The sequence below is a fragment of the Lepisma saccharinum genome, chromosome 7, assembly GCF_977018435.1.
Source record: "Lepisma saccharinum chromosome 7, izLepSacc3.1, whole genome shotgun sequence".
NCBI lineage: Eukaryota > Metazoa > Arthropoda > Insecta > Zygentoma > Lepismatidae > Lepisma > Lepisma saccharinum.
The window spans coordinates 96,469,702-96,487,608 of NC_139235.1; the positions used below are offsets into that span (position 1 = coordinate 96,469,702).

General features: G+C 40.0%; 1 protein-coding gene across 1 annotated transcript in view; it reads right to left on the minus strand.

Moving 5' to 3' along the window:
* The window catches only part of LOC145990562 (uncharacterized), a 59,930-nt gene extending 51,467 nt beyond the window's left edge, over positions 1 to 8,463 (minus strand). Inside the window, exons 1-2 of the mRNA XM_083126254.1 lie at positions 8,356 to 8,463; positions 1,092 to 1,296 (exon numbers count right to left, since the gene is read on the minus strand). Coding sequence (XP_082982380.1) covers positions 1,092 to 1,296 — 205 coding nt within the window. The 5' untranslated portion in view covers positions 8,356 to 8,463. The remainder of the gene's footprint in view (positions 1 to 1,091; positions 1,297 to 8,355) is intronic.
* Positions 8,464 to 17,907: the final 9,444 nt, after the last annotated feature.

Genomic DNA, 17,907 nt, shown 5'->3' on the forward strand with positions numbered 1-17,907 from the left:
TGATGAGAGGATGGTATACCATTAAATCAGACCAATGGCCACCATTTACTCTGTGTGCACTCCGCCATTTTCATGCAACAGTTTTATTCGCCTCCAGGTCCGATGTGAAATCCTCCGCAACTTGGCTGGCGTGAAGGAAGCAAACGCACTGCGAACAGCTTCTTGAAGTTCCTCAGTTGTCTGATAACGATTATGAGCGACTTTCTGTTTGATGTGCCCCCTTAGCGCATTATCACAAGATGTCAGATTTGGACTTCGGGTTTGGCCATTTTAAAGGTGCTGGTAAATTTGGCGATCCTCGTCCAATCCGTTTGTCTATGAACACATCATTGAGGAATTATCTTAAAATGGCCACCCCGAAATCCAGATCTGACATCTTATGTTACGGAGGATTTCACATCGCACCTGGAGGAAAATAATACTGTGCCATGAAAATGGCGGTGTGCACACAGATCCTCTGGAGTAAATGGTGGTCATTGGTCTGATTTAATGGTATACCATCCTCTCATCATACGCATGCTGTTAAAATAACATTTTGCAGGTTTGTTTACAATTCAAAGGGGGAGGGGGTAATGGGACTTTTGGTACACCCGTACTTGACTAATCCTGTGACGTCGCGGAAGCTGGTGTGAGGCCCGTATATGACTGTCCCGGTGAATACGGAAGGTATGGTCACCCTAACTATAATACAAGGAAGAGTAAAGGAATGACAAACGATACCAAGTGAAAAAAGAGAACTGAGAGGGAAATAGAAAGCAAGTAAGAAACGGAAGGTAAACCAAAAAGAAGTGAGAAAGAGTGGCCGGGTGGATAAATAAGAAAATTACGAACGGAAAAAAATATAGGGATGGGGGATTAAAGAGTAGAAACTGAAAAAGAAATGCAGACCGAGAAGACAAGAGATCGAAATAAATAAAGTTAAAGAGAGTAGTGGAAAGAAATGAATAACGATAGAACAAATAACGGGAGAGAGAGAGAGAGAGAGAGAGAAAGGAGATAAATGAATTTGGAGACAAGAGAGAGAGAGAGAAAGGATGGTGTGAGATGAGTGAGAGAAACGGGTTGCAGTAAAAAATGTTCACTATTCTTACCTGTGCGGGGAAAGGTTGAAATCCAAACATCATCTGAGCGCAACTCCATATTGTAGATCCCTGCAGCCTGTTCCCTGTACTTCTCTGGTAAAAACCATCGTTTGGAACCAACTTGCACAAAGCCAGTTCTTTCGCCCTGGAAATCTTTCAAGAGCTTTTGATGCAGTTCTCCTTCCACACCACAGATCTCGAACGGCACAGACATCTGTTGGAGATAGCCAGTAATATTCGCAATTACATACGAGTTGAATTTCAAATTGAAGTACTCCACTGAGCAATGTTTAGTTCCTATTGGGCTGTTCAGGCAAATCTATAACACCATGAAGCCTTGTTTCCATGATTATGAAAAAATATAAATATGCTGACCAAGGCAGTAATTTATTTTATTAAAAACAAACTAAACGTAACGTTTCAACCTTCTAGCAAGGTCTTCATCAGACTCTGTATCAAGTACAAAAGTAACAAGATACACAAAAAGGGCATTGTATATACAAAAACATTACTCCCTCCAGACTATTAGAAAGTTGTTAGGAACTTTCTAGCAGGTGGCTTTCACTTTCCAACTGTACTTTCACCTAAAAGGCTAAACATAATTACTTTCATATAGAATGTGAAGAGATATTCATATAGAATATCTCACGCTCTTATTATCTACGAAGTAAAATGTAAAGAATGTCAGAGTGTGTACATAGGAGAAACAAAAAGAGACTGAAAGATAGGTTGAATAACATAGGGATGATGTACGACTTAAGAGAAAGAGAAATGCGATATTTAAACACACGAGAGAAACAGGACATGACATAGAGTGGGATGAGGCTAAGCAGATAGGAAGGGAGAAGAGAATGCTAGTGAGAAAATGGAAGGAAGCCAAGGAAATAGAGAAGAAAGTTGAAGAAGACACAATGAACTGGAATGGGGGACTGAAGTTAAACAAAGAATGGAAGAAAGTGTTAGAAAGAGTGGAAAGGACAAGAGAGAAAGAGGAGAGGAGAAGGGAGAAAAATGAAGGAAAAAGAGCGTGAGATATTCTATATGAATATCTCTATAAAATTCTATATGAAAGTAATTATTCATCTTTTAGATGAAAGTACAGTTGGCAAGTTAAAGCCACCTGCTAGAAAGTCCCTAACAACTTTCTAATAGTCTGGAGGGAGTAATGTTTGTGTATATATAATGCCCTTTTTGTGTATCTTGTTACTTTTGTACTTGATACAGAGTCTGATGAAGACCTTGCTAGAAGGTTGAAACGTTACGTTTAGTTTATGTTTTTAATAAAATAAATTACTGCCTTGGTCAGCATATTTATATTTTTTCAGAGGCAAATCTAATTGCAGATGGCACCACGATAGTTGTACCCTCACGCTAGACAGTCAACTGTCCTCCAGTTTGCACGGATAATCTCCAATTACGATATTAACTTCGATATTATTGTGCTTGGCTGCTTATGTCATCAACACCTTTAGACCTTTGACCAAGACTGCCACATTCCCGGCAGTGAGGGTCAGAAAGAAGAAGAAGATGATGGCATTAGCACGTGCTACTATTATATTAAATTATACGTTTAGTCTGATTCCATTTTTTTGTATAAACGTGATAAATTTATAGGTCCAACTCAGAGGGGGCCACTCCGCGACTTGCACGTCGCTAGAGCTTGTGACGTCACCAAGACGACACGAGCGGAAGAAAGCTATGCGGAGAATGTAGCAGATTGCACATGAAACGCTGTGTTGTCATTCATCTTTTGATATTTTACGCCAAAGCTGTTAACTTAATTTGACAACAAGAGATGAAATATGCCATACAAGAATACATACATTCCGAAACAATGCATAGTTCACTTTTCAGACATTATTTATGTGATATCTTGTCCCTGTAGGCTGTAGTCCACTGCCGGCTTTTCTTTCCAGCCAACCTATTGCATTTATTTTAAATGTCTAATTCTAAGGAAAGTTTTTGTCCGGGCATATTCTGATATGACTTTTTACTGAATGTCCTGGAATTTCCCTTTAATATTTTTACGTTACTTTTCAGATTCTCCAGTTGATCGCCACGATGATAAATTTGTTTTTGGTATTTAGCGTCTTTTTCCACTTTTGGCTAATCGCGACGAACAGGATGAGTGATGATTAGTTTAAACTGATGAAGGGACACTCGCATCAATCCAAGGGGGGCTTATGGGGCTCGAGACCCCCACCCGAAAGTTTTCGGTTTACACTAGATAAAATGAGGTTTTTGGTTTCTTGTGGTGTGAAATAAAATAATGTGACGATAATTTAAGGAGACATAATTATCAAGTCAAACACGTATCCAAGGTGGGAATCAGGGGGCTTTAGCACCTCCTTCAGAAAATTTTTTGTTTTCTTGAATAATGTGCCGATAATATAAGGAGAGAAATACTTACCAAGGCAACACGGAGAATGTTCTATAACCCTGTTGTTGATAATATTGCATTAAAATTTTTCTTGCGCTTTCGGTGTGGTTGTAGCACTATGCAAAGACTTGTCAGCATTTGGAAGCTGCAAACGTAGCGCCACACGTAGGGCGATTCATTGTAATTTTTTAATCTCTGGAAGACGCGAGAGGGAACGTTCGTCGAACTACTGGCAACATTAACGAATCTGAACGTTCTAGAATACAATGAGGTTTAAATACGCGGCTTCAATTAGCAGGTTGATCTGTACAACAGAATCGGTTAATGAGAATTCAAAGGTGAGTGTGACAGTTCATACAGTCGATTAGTGATCAGTCAGTGTCCATTGATGGCTTTATAAGATCTAGTGATTCGAAAATGAAAAGGACTAAATGCCGTAAAGTAACGCAGTTCGGGTCCAAAGCTGAAGACATTGACGACAGCAGAACTTCCGGAGCCTCAGTGTAGTGCTAGTTCGGGTCGAGGGCCGAAGAGATCAAAGGTCTCTCTCTAAAGTGAATATTTCAGCAGTAACGGGTATTGGAGCGGTTAATTAAAAAAAAGAAATAGGATGCACAGATCAAATGAAAATCAAAGTTTTGACTGATGAGTTAGTTGTTAAATCTAGTTTTTTTCTATTTGGATTATTTTACTTCACTTTTCTGCCACTTTTGGCTAATTGCGAAGATGGGGATGAGTCATGATGACAATTGATGAATGGACATTCACAAACATCCATACCCAGGCCGGGATTCGAACCTGGGACCCCTGGCGTCGTAGCGCGATGTGCTAAGACTCTGCCACGGATGCCGGCTATTAAATCTACGTGGAAAGAGTTTCTGCAGTATGTTTCAGTTGAGTCAAACAAATTTCGTAACGTATCCGTATTCTCGCGGCATGTATTCAAATATGTACTAATACAGGGCTAAGGCCTACCTACCGAGTGCCGGCCTCACTTCCACCTGCCGAGGCGAAAGATCATCCAACTTGGTCAGCACGACGACCCCCAGTCATTTTTGTAAGTTTCCATGACCGGGTTACGGTACTCATTCGTAGCTCCCCAATTTCCTCACAATGGTGGCTGGCCACCGGCCCCATACACAGGACGAAACCTCAGAAGGAAAGTTGCTACGCTTCCCCTAGGAGACTCGAACCTGCGCGTTCCGTAGCCAGAGCTCAAAACATGACGTCTAGATCGAACGACCACGGTGTGCGACTAAATATGCACTATGTTTTAAAAGCAAAAGTACCTTCTGCGCGTTGCAACATACCATGAATGAATATAGGGATTATGATTGACAATCTCGGCCATTTATGAAGGTGGTGTTAGCATCACGTTCCGGCCCCCAAAATACTATTTTTTTAGACCCCTGGTGAACCTCAAAACAGTTTTCATGCAAGGACGATGCTGAGAAAATTCCCCTCGAGACCAACCACCCTGGGAACAGAATCCTGTCAGATTATTTACCGACTGAACCAACGAGGCTTTTTAAAGCACATAAAATAAATTAAAGTCAGCAAAATAGTATTATATTTGTACGATATCTTTAAATGATAATATAATAGACGTGTATACAACATATTATATTGATAATACAAAAATCATTGATAAAATTTTCCTTGCTTTGATAAGTATGCTTTATATTGAATAGCTTCTTTGGGCATTATTTACATGACAGCTGTTCTCATTGATTGACGAGAAGATTGAAAGGATGTGCAAGGGCAAAATGTCTGTCCTGTAAGTCGTACATTATATTTTTATCACAATCTCTCAACAAACGCACATAAAGTAAAGTAACACAGTGCAATTGTTAATAAGTGTTGGCTACCTACGAGAGGTTCAAAGTATTATTTTCGCGGGCGATGTTTCAGCTTCAAAGCTAATAAATCTTATCTTGCTCTCAATATTCAATGAAGCAATACTTAGAAAACTGAGTTTCGATTGTGTAATGGTTTTTGAAAGTTGCATACGTGATGATATGGAAGGCGAGTGTAGAAGTAAGGCCAGAGGCGCAATCACGAACTTTTGTCTGGAGGGGGCAAGTACCAGGATAAACGTACCAATAATAATAATAGTAATAATAATAACAACAACATTAATAATGGCATTATTATTATTATTACTAGTGGTAGTAGTAGTATCAAAGACGTTATTATCCTCATAAATTACGCAAAAAGGGGGTAGATGTCTGTGCTAAAGCATTTATTTGAAACAAACTATTTGAAATATTTTTTCAACACCAGCAATTTTACAATACCTAATAATGGAAAACAAGCACACAAACTGTATTTTTGAATGGCAGAAAATGAATGATAAATGCATGCCATAGATATTTTTTTGTACATATAACATGTATAACTTTCATGTACAACATATGTTTTACACATATGCAACATAAAATAAGAAAATACATATGTAAGATGCTAACACTACTATGTACGTATTCAAAGTTTATTCAATACATATATACAAAACATATTATTTAAATACATTACATTACAGAAAACAATTATATTGCGAGCGAAGAGAGAAATAAAACTTTTAGATCCAATTTTTGCAATTGAAAACATCACATGGCGCCAAGGCATTCTCTCTTTCACAACTTTTTTTAAATTTAGATCATTTTGCGCCCATGGCCGACTTCACCCGCCCCCTAGCTACGGCTCTCTGAACTTAATTGAGGCGAGAAAGAAAATTTTACGAAATGTATTTTTATTTGTATAAAATTTGAAATAGAAGGGGGGCAATTGCCCCTCTGTGCCCCCTGCAGGTGCCGATGGCAATCAATGTTTGCCCCTCCTAGAATTGACTTCCGTCGAAGGTTGGGGGGCGATGCCCCCTGCTCCCCTTTGGTTGCACCACTGATTAAGTCCTAAATTTGGAGGAACAAATTGAATCAATACTGCTGCAGCAACTTGTTTTTTGGGAAGCGATGGTTACTTTATTCCAGACGATTTTCTTCTACGTGGCAAGAGCACAAACAGGGTGATTTGTACTCATTCTACCGACATTCAAGAAAAGGTGAGTATAATTAAAAAATCGACCCATTTATTTCAAGCTTCCGTATACGCTAACGAAACTAGTTCCATTCTGTCGTCTTAATGACGTCATAGCGCGCACAGGATCATGGGAAAAACATCTCGGAACCTAGGGAATGGCCTACCTAATAAAGGTACCTTGGGTCCTACTTGACCGAGAACCGTCACAATTTTAGTTGTATACAGGACAGGCCCTACGGCTGCCTACAACACAATTTTACCTAACTTGATCGTTTTGAACATTATGAGGTAAACTCGCAGATCTTATTTACGAGTGGAGCGAACAAAACTTACCCAGAAAAATGAAACCGATTCATTCTTTAGGATGGCAGGTTTTATTTACACGGGCCATACTTTGGGATAAAATATCTCCGATATTTGCATTTTTCGCGCGCTGAAACAAATTTTATATTACTTAAAGAATCAAAATCTGTCAATTAAAAAAATATCAACATAATTCTCTAGGGAGGACAGCGGCTGAACGCCCCTTCCCCCAGAAAACATACAAGAACAACATAATGTTTACAAACCATTCAATATTTTTCACTTTTTAGGGGGTACAGAGGATCAAACCAAGATTTTTTAAAAGGATAAAATATGAATCGTTCTCGTCTAGATTTGTGGCAGTTTCGGTCTCGATATCTTCCCTAGTCCCGTGTTCGAATCCTGGATCTTCGATGCTTGTAACAAGTAAATGCAACAGATCAAATTGAAGAAATGGAACTGTGAGATTTGAAGCGGAATAAACTTGAAAAACAAACAAAGAATGTTTTGTTACTCGTGGAAGTTCTGATTTGTAATCCAAAGGACAAGGGTTAGATTTCTCACAATATCAAGGTTCGAACCCCGGTTTGTGCATGGTAGTGTCCCTTCATTAATTTCATTCAGTGGCGGCGATATTGGGCTGTAGAACTAGGGGGGCAAATTGCAAAAAGTGGGGGGAGGACAGTTTACTTTCCCTTGGTCAATAAGGTTTATCGTTGATTCATTGATTGATTGATTGGTTTAGTTTATTTTACTTCGCGTTTCGTGCCTCTTGGCTAATTTGCGAAGATGGGGATGAGTGATGAAATTGATGAATGGACATTCACAAAGAACCAAGCCTGAGCGGGATTTGAACCCGGAACCCTTGGCGTCGCGGCGCGATGTGCTAACCACTTTTTGATTTGGTGTTTTAAGTCCACTTTATGCACAGTAAGGCTAATCGGGACTGGACCTACAGTTTAAAGTGGGATCCGAACCACTATGTGCCTCCACCGGGTATCGAACCCAGGACACCTTGATTACAAGGCGACGACGCTACCACTGCGCCATCGGGGAGGCCAAAAAGAAAAATAGAGAACGAATATGCACAATAAAGTTCCATACGTACTAGCATCTAAATGTTTTTAGATTTTTTTAACGAATTTACGATTGTGAACTGAACCGTTCCCATACGTACGGTATATGTTCCTACGCACGTCCATGAACGGACAATTAGGCATAGAAGGGCACCTTCCTTCAGTTTTGCGAATTCCCCAAAAGAATGCTCCACCACATATCTTTCTATTGATATGTATAAAAACAGAGGCGCCCCTCTCTTGCCTTAACTTTCATTTCTTAAAACACATAGTACAAAAAAGATGGTAAAACATAAGACTCGCTGCTTGATGGTAGAAAAGTGGGCCAAGAAACAACTCATTTTAGAAATGAACTTCAAAATCACTCTCCCTTTCAGAAAGATATCAATGCTGATATCTTAACCGCATAACGTTACACATAATGCTTCTTTTTCAGATATAACAATGAATATGATTATACATAAGAACTACATACCCGTGAGGTGTTCACTCTTTCCAACCAAACGAGATACTGATTACGCCGGTTAACATTCTTCTCAACTGGAACAAGTGAAAGTCGTTGACTTGTAGCAATTCCTGAAGGTCTTCATTCATGCAGCGAATTGACCTTCAAAATATTGTTTCCCCTCCACAAGAACACTGGATGAAGACACTTGGCTCAAGACCAACGATATTATCGATATTATAACTATTTTCCATTCTTTAGTGAATATTTTCAAGTATATTTACGCATATTTACATACACATATTGCTAGCATTTTTTGTGCATAAATTCTTATCCTCAGCCTAATCATTGCAAATGTTTAGAACCAATTGTACAGTGTAAAATAAGTGTGTTGACATTTTAGGTTTTTACGAGACTAAATGTGTTAGAATAAACTACGTAATTATATAATAATCCGGACCCTAGCAGGCTCAGAGCTCCATCTGTAAAGGGCCCTCAACCGGGGAGAAATTGCTTTGAAAAGGACCAAGCAATAACAAAAATATTAATAACATTTAACATCTGATCTAAGTTGTGCAACAATTTATAACTGGAATTGTATGCAGGGAGCCTCACGATGTTTTAAGTCCCGAACCTCTGCATATGTAAATCCATCTCCTTGGTAGAATCGTAGGCGGCGTCAAGGGGTGCCTGGCCGTAGCGGGGAGCACGGAGAATCACCCTCATCCGAAGACACATGATCACTCCCTTTCACGGTGCCTTGTGTGATGGCGTAGTAGTGGTAACGTCGCCTTGTAATCAAAGGTGTTCCGGGCTCCAGTAGCGTACGCAGGATTTCATCAAGGGGGGTGTTATCTCGAAAACTTTCTACAAATTCACATTACCATTGTTTTATTATACTTTAATTAATTAATAATAATAATAATAAATTAATTAATAATTCTTATAATTAATTAATTAGTTTAATTACTACTAATGCAGCTGCTATTTATGAAAGAAATAGAACAAAATTACAATTCTTTTGTTTCAAAATAATTGTCTAGTCAACGGTTATTTGTATATGATAAGTGAGACATTTTAAGTGTGAAGAAAATCCATAAAAACAAGCAAATATATTAAATTTATTGAAATAATCGAAATATGAAACTCATTCAAGGAGCCGCGCTGGTCTAGTCTGACAACTTCGTGGGATATCCGGGTTCGATTCCCGGAATTGGTTGGAATTTATCCAGCCTTGTCTCCGCACCCAGCCTATGGGTATCTGAGAGCAACCTTGGGGGATGAAGGCTGCCGGAGCATGGTGCTGATCACATCACCTGCAAAATAGTTCGAGATCAAGAATCTTTGGGGCCCACCACACCACTATGTGTGACTTCATGGCACGGGGGAATTTACATTACCTTTACCTATGGAACTCACCCAGGGTGATGATGAAGCGCGAGAATACATGTTGCTAAATTCCACTGAGTCTATGTTTTCGTTGTAAAGTAAGTTTATAGACATTACAACACATTTATCCCTTCTAGGTGATTCACAAAAGACTTCTTCGACATTATTTAATGATGTGGATGTAGACTCAGCATCACTTGAGAGTTCACAAGGGGATGTGAAATCAGTACCGGGAAGAACGTTTGCAATAAGGACGAAGCAAGGAATTTTCACAATTCTCGCAAGAGTCACTGCGCGACTTTTTGCAAAAGAAAATTGCAAAATTGAACTTTGCGGCCGCTTAGATTGTGTTTGGAATGTTGTGTTTTTCTTCATGCTGCATGGGAATAATAATCCAAATTATTATTATTATTATTATTACTGTCGCAGATCTTTGACTGTGATAAATTAGCCATTTTTAATTTTTTCTACAGCATTTTCCATAATATTTCAAGAGCTCAAGGGGGGGGGTTAAACCCGGTAACCCCCCCTTCCGTACGCCACTGCCGGGCTCAAACTGTAGGTCCAGTCCCGATTAGCCCCAAGGGTTGCCCCTAGGTACTCATTGATTTGTCAGAGGTCCCGGGTTCGAATCCCGGCCTGGGCATGGATGTTTGTGAGTGTCCATTCATCAAATTAGCAAAATCACCTTCGCAAATTAGCTAAAAGTGTCACAAAAGCGAAGTAAAATAAAGCAAATCAATCAATCATTGATTTGTGACTGGATGAGTCCCAGAGCCGCTTTATGCCAGAAAAATTCCAATCTTAGATCACCTACCCCGGGAATCAAACCCGGGTCTTTCGCGTGGCAGTCAGTTGCCATACCGCGCCACCCTTGCATAACATGAAACACGAAGCAACCAACAATGTTGATGCCATTTTCGAATTCAATCCTTCAAAATCTATAAAGAACATCTCGTTTTGTTTCTGCAAAAGCTTCATTGTATCAAGGTTGTTAAAGATTCAGGCAGGAACCCATACATTCTACTGGATGCTATGGGTTCCGAAACAGCACCGAAACCTGTTCTCTCGCACAATTTAAATTCGGTCGAAGTTGCGTATTGTTTCATTTCAATACGGAACTTGGACCGGATTTAAATTGATCCGGAGAAAAGCTTCCACATTAAAATTCTGAATACGTTAACTTAGTTTTTCTTTGTTGTGAAAAAATCTCACCACGCACCTAGTGGCACCGCCATGAATTAACACGAACAGAACATCGTGAACACTGAACGCTGAACACTTACTTGCCAATCTTCGTCGAGTGCAGAAGTGGGCTTCGAAAGTGCCGATACAAAACAAACTGTGGAGGTCTTGCAATAATTGGAAATTCAGTTCACTTTCACAAAAATCTGTGAACGTAACAACGAAACTACCTTCCTTGTTCCTTACTAAGTAAATTAGAAGTTGACAAGTTGTGAAAGAATGAGTGTGTTTATTCCAGCACAGATGAAGACAGGCAAAGTCCACGGAATACTCTGAAGCAGCCAGCCAATCACATACCTTGTTTGAGCACCCTCTAATGGCGGCCGTGACGTATGGGTACTTCGTATGGTTAAAGCAGACCAGCTTGTTTCCGCTTGTGATGGGGAAAGTTCTATCCAACAGGAAGTACACCCATGGGCGAAAACCGCCGTTTTGAAATCTATATTTTAATAATAACCCGTGGCTTGACAACCCTTGAAGGGCCTAGGCCGATCTCCCGACTGCCAGTCTCAGTGTTGCCACATAAAGGGAAATTTCCCTTTTGCAGGGAAATTCGGACTGAAGTTTTAGCCAAAAGGGAAAAGGGAATTTCGATTAAAAATATCACAATTTCAGGGAAATTTTAAGACTTCTGACTACATTATTACAGTTTATGTCAAATTCCAGTTTCATATTCACATTTTTATATTTTTCTGATCCTTCTTATTTCTGCTCCCTTGAATATAAGTCTGTATCTATTTATATTTCTCTTAAGTTTATTGTACGTCACTTTTCTGTAACTTCGGATAATTATAACGATGAGAATTAACGATTGACCATGATTTAAACCTGGGACATCTGACCAGAAAGCGATGAAGCTTACATGTATGTGAAAAATTTGTGTAACATTTCTTATTCATACAATCATGGACCAACGGAAATTTTAATACTACTGCCACTGCTAATAATTATTATTATTATGTTTGTTTAGGTGAAGGAAAAAATGGTCCAAAAAGGGAAATTTTGTCCCTTGGGAAGGGAAATTGTGCCCTCAGATTGTGGCAACACTGGCCAATCTCCCTTCCACAATCCTACGAGGGTCACTATTTATATTTTGAGCCTAACAATGAAAAAACAGGAATTTGGCATTGAAAACTGCTTTATTGTTTTACGAAGTATTCTCCTTTATGGTCAATACACTTTTGCATTCGTTCGAACCATTTGTCAAATCAGTTTTTCCAATCTTCTATAGACCCCTCCATAATATGGTTTTTGAACGCATCAACGGCGTCTTCCGCCGACGAAAATCGTTGTCCACGCAATTTATTCTTGACATTCGGGAACAAGAAGAAGTCATTGGGTGCCAAATCAGCACTGTACGGCGGATGACCCATCAATTCGATTTTTTGACTGATCATAGAGTCGGTTGTTAGACGAGATGTGTGACGGCTGGCATTGTCTTGATGAAGAATGATCCGACGGCGTTTGTTTGTTTTCCGCATTTGACCGAAGACCTCTGGCAAACAAATTGTTGTGTACCATTCAGAGTTGACCGTTCTACGTTCCTCTAAAGGCACAGTTGCCACATGACCAGTTTTCCCGAGAAAACAGGCGACCATTTGTTTCGATGTGCTTCGAGCGCGAACAACTTTTGTTGGATTGGGTTCATCTTGAAACACCCATACAGTCGACTGCTGTTTACGTTCCGGCTCATATGCATATATCCATGATTCGCCACCTGTTACAATCTTATATACGTCTTTTGAAGCACCACGATTGTATTTATTGAGCATTTGTTTGCACCAATTGACGCGAGCGTCTTTTTGAGTTTTTGTCAAATTGTGTGGGATCCAACGAGAACATACCTTTCTCACAGCTAAATGATCATGTAATATTTTATATGCTGGTGGAACTAATGCCTATGGTTTCCTCAATCTCACAGTATGTCACATGACGATCTTGCAGTATTAGGTTTTGCACAGCATCAATGTTTTCTTGAACAACAACTGATTTTGGACGACCTTCGCGAATCTCGTCGGTGAGCGAATGGCGGCCTCGATTAAATTCGTTATACCAGCGTTTGACAGTGGCAAAGGATGGGGCTTCATCGCCAAATGTGGAAGTAAGTTGATCGATACACTCTTGTCTTGATAATCCACGTCGAAAATCGTAAAAAAATCATCGCACGAAAATGTTCACGAGTTAATTCCATTTTATTGTTGTCGCGCAGCGCAATCTCCAAGGCAACATAAACAACAAGAATGAAGCTATTGACAAAACATTTGAAGTACGTTATGGTCAATAATGCCAGACGATTCCGTGCAAACGTCAAATCGCGCCTAACTTCAAACAGTGTTGCCAAGGCTCAAAATATAAATAGTGACCCTCGTACCTAAAGGAATGGAGATCTTCAACCGGTATTGGGATGATGTGGGGTCCGCACGTCGAACCACCAGCCGTTGTAGGAGATTTCCGAGACTGGGTTATGCTACTCACTCGTATCTCCCCAATTTCCTCACGATGGTGGGTTGCCACCGGTCCTATACACAGGCCAAGAAACCAGGCGGACTCGAACCCATACCGTCCCGCAGTCGGAGTCCAAAGCACAGCGCCTTAGACCGCACGGCTACGGAGGACAATCCGTTATATATGCAATATATGATTTTGTATCGGACGTTGATATCGTTATGAAATGATTGAGTGCGGTTCGAGCCTCCTTCACTCCCAACTTTTTAGAGGTAGACGCATTTCATGTTCTCCTAAAAACCATATACAATGCTTTTTGGGGCCAAAAACAAAATTTATTTGTCTAGTTTTACTTGTTTGCTGGGGATGCTGAGAGGGGGGGTGAGACGATGAGGCGTGGCCCCCTCTGTCCCCTTCAAGCGTCGTCACTGTGCCTCTTGCAACTGAGACGGTTGTAAGGTAGATTTTACAGTAAATTTAGTGTTAAATAACCATGAATTGAGCATTGTGGAAAATTTCCGACTGTGTAAGAGATGTTAATGGGTGTTGGCTAGTGGCGTGCCCAAGGTGGGCTTGAGGGGCGTACACTCTTTACGATTGCATCACAAATTTACTGCAGGAACACTGACATTCATAATGTACAGTGCAGTATGAAGATCATAGTGAACAAGTGAAATAGAGCATATAAATTCATCTTACGAACCAAAGGCGCGTCGAGAGAAAAATACTGTACCATAGAATAGTTAGGTTAGGTTAGGTTAGGAACCAAAGGCGCGTCGAGAGAAAAATACTGTACCATAGAATAGTTAGGTTAGGTTAGGTTAGGAACCAAAGGCGCGTCGAGAGAAAAATACTGTACCATAGAATAGTTAGGTTAGGTTAGGAACCAAAGGCGCGTCGAGAGAAAAATACTGTACCATAGAATAGTTAGGTTAGGTTAGGTTAGGTTAGGTTAGGTTAGGTTAGGAACCTAACCTAACCTAACTATTCTATGACTACTTCGGCCAAGCTACCTCACGGCCCCTATTCACAGCGCAGAACTTTTTTTTTTTCAAAATCTGGTTTCCCCTGTTGGCTGCTTCGGAGAGTAGGGATTCTAAGGTTGCTGCTTGTTGCCCAAACAGAGGGACAGCCATAGATGTAAGCACGGGAGGGGCAAAGGCGGGCAATTGCCCCTCTAATCACAGACGTTCGCAGATTTTTTCCACAAAGGAACAAGCAAGGCATATTTCCATGGGGCATATTACCCCGATAATAGTGCTCCCCCTAAAAAAAATACCACTTGAATTTGAAATTATCGCATTCCTGCTTCCCCATTACATAATAATTAATGTAAATTACTATGACTTACTTTCACCTAAATTTAGTGTAGAGGAAACTTATCGCTGTTATTAAACAATATTATACTCTTAAAGAAAGTCAAGTATTTTCAAGCCGATGAAAGTTCAAAGCAACTACGAGGGAAGGGGGTGTATTGGCGCAACCACAAAGGGACAGGGGGCATTGCATTTTCCCAACTTTGGACGGAAATCAATTCTAGGGGGCAAACATTGAATTTAAAGGAAGCAAGACGAGTAGCAGGACAAAGCGATACTCGGGATGGAATTAGTTTTCACGTCCTTCTTGCATTATTTCTTCCTGGAGCACTTGCAGGGGGCACAAAGGGGCAATTGTCCCCCGGACTTCATATTTTATACAAATAAAAATACATTTCGTAAAATTTTCTTTGCTTGCTTCGTTCGCATTATCTGCTTTCCTTGCAAGTTCCTTATCAAGTTCAGAGCGGTAGCTAGGGAGCGGCGGGAGTTGTACCTGGGCGCCGAACAATCTGATTGAGAAAAATTGCAAAAGAGAATGCAATGGCGTCCGATGTTCTTTTTTGCGCCCTATTAAATCAATGCTGTTTTCAACTTGCAAACATTTGGATTATCTTGCTCGCAGGTTTTCTTTCTGTAATGCATTTTAAATTACCAGAGAGAGAAGTAACAATAACTTCAGAAAGTTGCTGCTATAACAGTTGGTTTGTAGGAAAAGGAGCGAACACATTTCAGAGACAATTTATATAATTTTTGCTGTTGGTTTTTTATGGGGCGGATGAAATGATTATGTAATGTATTTAAATATGTTATACATACATACATACACACACCCATCAATGCAATAAAATGAAAACACTGAGATAAAATGAGATTTTTCTTTCCCGACTGAACTTTCAAGGCTTTGCCCCCCCCCCTAATCAGAGGGTCTGCGCACGCCTATGGGCAGCGGTGTTAAGCCCGCATCACACGGAACTTTATTTCCAGTAGGTATGCCCTAGTTGGCGCTGGACTTGCTATCAATTTGCTAGTTTTCGCCTCACACGATACTTATCAGCGTACTTGTCGATAGACTTTTGTTCCCATACGAGGGAAGTTGTAATGGCGGCCGCGTGAGAATAAACAATGTATCACTTCACATTTTTAAGAGCTAATAACTATTCAACCGAGAGGAATAACGTTTCATATAAAACATTATTAGGTACAAAACAATGGCGCTGCTTAAATACATACTTTACAACGTTTACTGTATACGTATGGAAGCATATTTTAGTTGTTTCAAATGTAAACACCGTGCACTAAGCATAGTCAACGCGCCTTTCATGCTGTATACGTTATCAGTGGCGCAGGAACGGGGGGGTACAGGGGTACATTGTACCCCCCTAAATTTTTGAAGGGGGGTACTGTACCCCCTAAATCCGTAAATCGAGTTGTACCTCCTGTACCCCCCTTGCTAATGTGACAGCAGACGCAAGGTGAAAGAACCTATTTTAAGTTCACCCAATAAAAAAGTGTACAGTAGACTCGCGATTAACCGAGTCCCGATTAACCGTGGCTCCGGGTTAACCGAGGGAGTGGTTGGAAAACATCGCGCTTCATAACGCACCCCCTGTTTGTTTATGGAGTCAAGTCACTGTCCGCGCAGCACGTGTTCGTTACATTGTCGGTGTATCCGATTGTTACGGTGGTGTTTAAGTCTGTGTAGGCCTATTCTAAGCGGAAAAAGTAATCTTCTCATTTACGTTGTACTAGTAATAAATAATTACTATACAGTTTTAAGTGTTGTTTCGTCATTTACGACCTATTAGCACATTATCTCCGTATTATCCGAGTTTTTCCGTATCCGAGGCAATCTCGGTCCCAATTAGCTCGGATAATCGCGAGTCTACTGTATATTGTTTATAACTTATAGGCCTAAACATTATCTTCCTTACCACAGAAATTCAAACTATTCTAAACTTATTCTACTACATTGTGGGTGCTACTAGTTAGTTCATTGACCTAAGTTCTTGGAAACCTCTTTAAGGAGATGAAAATTGTTTAAAATGTGTGTGGAACGATAGAATCAGATTTGCTCTCAGACAATCACGCTGCAGACGAATGCTCCTTTTCGTAAGGGAGGGGGGTTACACTTTTCTAAAGAAGTGGTCGCGTCGATTCGAAGATAAGATACAAATCTTCATCAGAAGAGTATATGACTGATCCCATTTTCTTTTGAATATTTAAAATGTAATTTTCCAAAACAAAATACTTACACGAACGAGACGAGACACTACAGACCAACTTGGGGGTACAATGTACTGCTGTACCTCACCCATATTTATCATAACTTTGTAAGAGGGTGTTCGGAAAACTATACTTAAACCTACTATATATTAATAAGAGATTTTGAAAATAGAGTCGCGATTAGCCTATCTGAGCATGAAGTGAATCTAGAGTAAGTTTTAATAACTTCCGAGTGGAAACCGAAACAAAAATAAACACAAACATGAACGAGAAGGACCTCGCCACACAGGAGACGAGATGAGGCTGTGACAATTCTCGACTCATCGCATCGCGATATCATTCCTAGGTGAAATGAAATTTTTCCTACACATTTAAACAGGGTTCAATTTGCGATATTATCAGAGGAGGGGGGAGGGGATTATTTTTACCTATGTATTCGGTATACTTATAATTGGACATTAATCACTTAAAATCTAATTTTGGTATCGAATGCAACACAAACACAACGCCATTTTAAGTTATACCCTAAAGTGAAACTGTAAGAAAATTACATTAGTCATATGAATGCACGAGATAAAAATGAAACTCACTGCAGGTTCTATTGGTAGATTTTGGATTGGATTCGCAAGGTCTTTGAGTGAGATGGGAATGTTTGATTGATTTATTTGGTTTATTTAACTTCGCATTTCTGCTACTTTTGGCTAATCGCAAAGATGAGGATGGGTGATGATATGATGAAATTGATGAACACTCACATGCCCAACCTGGGACCTCTGGCATCAAAGCACGCTATGCCAATTCCTCCGCCACGGAGGCCGGCGAGGTGGGAATGTGTTTTGGATTTTCTTTGTAGATGCGAAAATCTTTAACTGTGACGTGCACATGCTTTTGCTTAAATTAAAGTTTACCTTTTCACATAAACGAGAAATTGACATGTCACCCTAAAACACACGCATGTATC